Source organism: Opisthorchis viverrini, assembly GCF_000715545.1.
Source record: "Opisthorchis viverrini unplaced genomic scaffold opera_v5_163, whole genome shotgun sequence".
Lineage (NCBI taxonomy): Eukaryota > Metazoa > Platyhelminthes > Trematoda > Opisthorchiida > Opisthorchiidae > Opisthorchis > Opisthorchis viverrini.
Window position 1 is genome coordinate 467520 of NW_008751821.1, and position 5486 is coordinate 473005.

At 42.7% G+C, this 5486-nt stretch overlaps 2 protein-coding genes across 2 annotated transcripts in view; one reads left to right on the top strand and one right to left on the bottom strand.

Annotated features, from left to right (window-relative positions):
* T265_14249 (hypothetical protein) overlaps positions 1-5486 on the bottom strand; it is a gene marked incomplete at both ends in the record, with an annotated part of 68382 nt that overhangs the window by 4483 nt on the left and 58413 nt on the right. The gene's annotated exons all lie outside the window — the stretch shown is intronic.
* Positions 2943-5486, top strand: part of T265_07274 (hypothetical protein) — a gene marked incomplete at both ends in the record, with an annotated part of 77737 nt that continues 75193 nt past the window's right edge. Inside the window, one exon of the mRNA XM_009172752.1 lies at positions 2943-2999. Coding sequence (XP_009171016.1) covers positions 2943-2999 — 57 coding nt within the window. The remainder of the gene's footprint in view (positions 3000-5486) is intronic.

Consider the following 5486-nt stretch of genomic DNA (forward strand, 5'->3'; position numbering starts at 1 on the left):
TTCACCTGAGCTACATTGTTCTCACAAATTCTGGACACGGTAAAAAAGATGAATGTACCAGCACCCTAAAAAAACCGTAAAATCGTGTAAACTGTTTCGATACATCACTTGGATGGATTAGTGGGTCATCGTCAGTGCACTTCATGCCGCCTATCATCAGGTGAAAGATTCAGAGTTCGTATATTGTCTACCGGTGCTAACCTACAGAGTTGCAGGTATGTAGCTGAGAAGGTCGTCATCTGCACACAGTAATGAATGTGACACTTGCAACGCACACGGAAGAGAAATAAAGTTTATGTGCAAACTTAACATCGCAAAGTATCGATTGCAATTGTTGGCCATATAACCAGACGAAGCAACAGATGGCTGATAACAACGCGGCCGAAACCTATACGGCAAGCTAAGGACGATCGATACATTTGCTAGGCATTCGAACGCAAAGGTCGAACTTTGTGAAGCTTGGCTGCCCCTTCGGTACAAAGAAGACTGCTATTAAAGGCATCATCGCCCCGATAAAATTATGTTTAGTCCTAACTGTAGGTTCAAGTACCCGCAAACGGTCCGATTATCTGGCATATACAAATGCTCATTCCGTTCAATCTGCGTACACATTATCCCCTCATGATCACGGAGTAAAGTCGACAGTTGACATCTGAGGTTGAGACGACACTGTTTTAGAGTATTTCGAAAGAAATCTTTTGTGCAACCGACTACCGATTGACAACCAGCTTTTCTACTCTTCGAATTTTCCCCCAATGAACTATGCAAGTAAGGCATCCGAAACCCACTTGCCAGTTAATAGTAGATGAACCACCAGACGCCTCCACATACCTGGTAAATTACAAGAAGTTTCCGTAAAGTCAAGCTTCGTAAAAAGTGGAGGCTGTAGGTTCCAAAGGAATAAAATTGATGCGTAAACGTGTACATTACGATACACTTATCCTATAAGCACAGTTCTAGGCGGAAGATACTCAACAGTATCGCCAGTAATCTTTTCCCCTACGAAAATTAGCAGGAACAACTTATCGCAAACGCTAGTAGTTACAATTTTTTCACCCTACCAGACCTGATCTTTTGGTTTGACCATTATACAAGTGTATGCTGTAAAGGTCTGCATTTCAGGATGGTAAGCCGCTAATGTTATCATCCACACACAATATCCGTCAGATGCTGTTGATGTGAACTGAATATCGTTAGGATACAACCTTCGAGGTTTCCTTAAACTCGCCCTATTAGGAGGTCATTTCCACGAGGTTCACCGATGAGTTGTTGCCTGTCATTGGGTGCAAGATTCCGCCATTCTAACGAAAGAAGAGCAGTAGGTACAATGTTGATGTACTTCGCGAGAAAGTTCCATAGAGACAAAGTCTCCAAATAACGACCGGTTGTAAACGTCTGCGAAAATCAGCTCATAGGGACTGATGAAATATGAGAACATGGGAATTCAAACCACAGAAAATGAACCTGCGAAGAGTTCACTTTTCTGGGTCAGAGTCATTTTGGCCTTAATGGAATCTCATTCCATTTGCTTGTGTTCGCCAGATCATTACAGCCGACCGGAATGCAGAAAATTATGGATGCCTCAACCAATGTAGACATAGTCACATAGAGCGGTAAAACTGATCCAATGGAGTGTAGGTGCCACTTTCCCTCCGTGGCAAATCCTTAGAACTTGCGAAGATGACAGTACCCATAAATCCCGTGTGTCACACCCTGTGTGAATGTCATGTTTTATAGAGTAGGCTGAGACTAGACAAACAGCTGCGTTGAACGACTGACTTTCGTGTGCAAACCAGCTCCGCTCCTCTTCCACAATCTGCGTAATTTCCTTATTTCTAATTCCAGCCCTACGAGGCCTTTGTATTGGGCCAGATGATCCAAATCTGCTGAAGTTGTAAATTGTTTCCCAACAGTAGAACACTGAGCTTAAGTAGCTCAATTACACACCAGAATACTGCGTTTAACTGACTAGTTAAATAGTACTTTGAAAACGAACAGCACAGCTACACGCCACAATAACTGTCAAGCTCTGAAGACTACTCGACGTACACCCGGATACGACGCTTTAACAGCATTTAGCATTCATTTCAGCACCAAAAGCTCTAGTGGCCTGGCCATGTATGGCATATGCCGAACCATCGTTTGCCAAAAACACTTATATTCTCCGCGCCCACAAAAAAACAAATTACGAGAGTATGGCAGTAGAACATCAGTGTTGAATACTGATTTATGTCGTCGATGGTGATGATGGATCCTCAAAGATTTACCGGATTCTTGTGTTAGTCTTCAACCAATCGCAACTGTTAGAGTTGTATTCCAAGCACAATTTGACATAATAAACAATCAAAAATTAAGATGCTCGTTGTCTGACACGGTTAGATCTCAGAAGGATCTCTCACAGATATGTGTGCAAATCTCGAAATATGCAACCTAGACTCGACTGTACACCAATGAGGAGCAACGTATGTTTCTTTTGACGAATCATTCCATCTTCCCGCCTCCGAGGTTGATCCGTACGTCCATTAGAACCCAGAACCAGTGTGATACGCTGTGGAAGCCTTGGCCGTGTCGATTAGCAAAATTGTTGTAGATCATCTAACAGACCGTAAATGAGGTATTAGCCACGGGCGGCTGGAGACACAATCCAACATGGAAACATGTCTAATCATATCCTTAGTTCAAGCATTCTGTCTGATACCGTGAATGTACATTGCAATTTTTCCTCTCGTGCGGCTACGGGAGGCGACTGGAAAAAGATGACCATTAACAGTTTCACTGCTCAATGAGGAGTAGCCTTTTAGACGTTCTTCTTTCGATGGACTAAAATCCATGTCCGTTGAATCATTCATCTGAGCGCGTAATAGATTTTCGGCATGGAGTAGTTCTTCATCAGGCTTTGACGCCACCACCTTCACTCCTCTTCTTACCAGGCAGCTTGAACAATGTACCGAGAGGTGGCCAACTTGATTGACTTCAAAATAGAATTCGTGATATGTATGGTAAGTTGGGCGTATGTTTTCTAACGGAAATCACCTCAGGCGGGTCCGTCGGTCAAGTGGAAGCGGGAATGTCCTTCAGTGTTTTTTTCGCTTACTTCATTATAGCCTACCTCTGTTTGGTTGGTTGCCTATTCGCAACAAATCCGCATGGGGCATTGAATCAGCTTTTTTATCAGTGCTTTTTAATCTGGATTCTTCATGTGCCCCATTGGTGTACGGAAAGTTGACAGAAAATATATTCTTTCAATAGTTACAGTGAGATCCAATGTTGAATTTCCACCAAAAAAATAATATTCACTTAAAAAGAGCGCCTGGCACGTTTCAAGAAACTGTGTTATTCTTTCGGGCAATCAATCCTATTGACAACAAAGCCCAGCAACTCAACAGGCGTTTCCGAACACAAAAAAGTAAACCGATTAAGTGACCCACTGAAATTCATCGTCAACGGATTACATTAGTGACAAGAAAATTACAGCGCTCGTTTGAAACATTTGGGATTAATCCGAAACTATCGATTTCTAACTGTCACTCATTTGCATTTCAAATCGATCTTACATGGCTCGATAAGAGGTCACGATGCTTGCCATCGTCTAGATAATGCTACTATGAAGTGAATGATAAGTATCCAACTTTTGTGGGAAACGAGCAAGCTAGCAATTGTCCATGGGAACCTCCGTTGATAAACAAATTTGTTGCCAGAAATAATGTCATGGAAACGTGTAAAATAATAGCACTGTTTGTTGACCTTGGAGACATGTTGAACAAATTAACCCTGGTTGCCCAAACACTGATTGGTAGGATACCATAAAAACAAGAGGATATCGCATTTTCGTGTCAAATATTTTTCGCCGACGCAACTTATATCCAAGAGGTTTGAGTAATATTTTTGAAAGACATGAAAACTGACTAATTCCAGATTCTAAAGTTCTGGCGTAGTATGAAATCACTGATTTTTCTCCGAACCGCGTACAGGCAGTTTGCACCGGCTGGAAGAGAATAAATTGCTCCGCAGGATGCATTAAAAGATGCTAATCACTTGGCTCACTTAGTTTACGAAGCTGCGTGTGTGAGAAATAATCTTCAGTTGTTCAGTCGTGGCACTATTTGGAGCCATACTCGACACACAAGCCACATGAGACATCGCACTGCTGATACACTGGCAAATGTTCAAAGCCCGGAAGTGGTCAGTTTGAAAACAACAGTTGAGTTCGAACCGCAGACCTTCAAGTAGCAGTGTAGACGGATTCATCTTGAGCAAGAAAAAGATACACAATGCAGAATGTGTAGTGGCCGATTTGATGTATACGAGAGTTTGCACGTGTGCGTGTACATTCGTCGATCCACTAGCGAACTATGGTGTGACTGATTAGGTGAGTGGGTGTGTGCCCGACTGTTTGCACGTATGTGTGATCGGAGTTGTGTACGCATTTCTACAAAGCGGACCTGTTTGGCCGCATTTGTACAATACATAGGCGTCAGTATACATGTGTTCACAGAGTTATTCCGAACCTATGATAGTGTCCAACCTAGAAACCTCCCGAGAGTACACCGAAAAATTCGGAATTGTGGGCGGCTAAAAAGACTAGGATGTTGAAAACAGTATCTTCAAATCCTGTTTCGAGCCCCGTGGATCACCCATTCACTGACACTCTCAGACACCGGACAGCACAAGATAACAGCAGACACATCCAAAGATTCCTTTCCATGAAAAGGCTCGGTTGGAATAATTTCTCACTGAATAAAGACCAACTTCCGAAATAAGAGCATTTATGGACAAATTATGGTCTCGGGTCCGTGCTTCTTGTCCAAAAACAGGAGAAATAGAGGAATTCTCATTGCTCACACCTTCGACAAAACATTCAGACGAGTACATTTTTATAAGAAGCATCCAACCTCAAATGCCAACATCGGGAAAAACCACTATGACCGAATCTAATAGAAAGTGGAAGCGGGTTTGGTAACGATCACAAACCCAGACGAGTTGTTTTCACTCATGCGGCGTGTACCTGGACACTCATGATTCGACAGAAAACCAACTATATTGTGTATACTGATGAAAGAAAAGTGAATCATTACAAAAATTTTCCATATATTCCTTGAAAACTTTCAAGCCAATCCATGTTAGATGAATAATAGTTTGGGAAGGGCGCGACGGATGAAGCAGGGTAGAAACTACTGATCTACTGAACTGGGGCAATTCTCTATTCCACCGAACCAAATGCTTGAATGATTATCCTTGGAAATTCAAATGTATTGTGATAGATGAGGTCAACGCACGAATCTGCGGGACCGGGTAACGTTCGCTAATTTGAGACATCTGTGGCGTAAAACTGGTGTATCCCTAATCACAAGGGACGTGTGTATCAAGCTACAGTGCGGGCTGTTTTGCTGTATGGCTGAGACTTGGCCTATTCGAGCAGCGGAACTGAGACGTCTTCAGGTGTTCGACAATCGTTGTCTCAGAACCATAGCTCGTGTGGGTTGGTG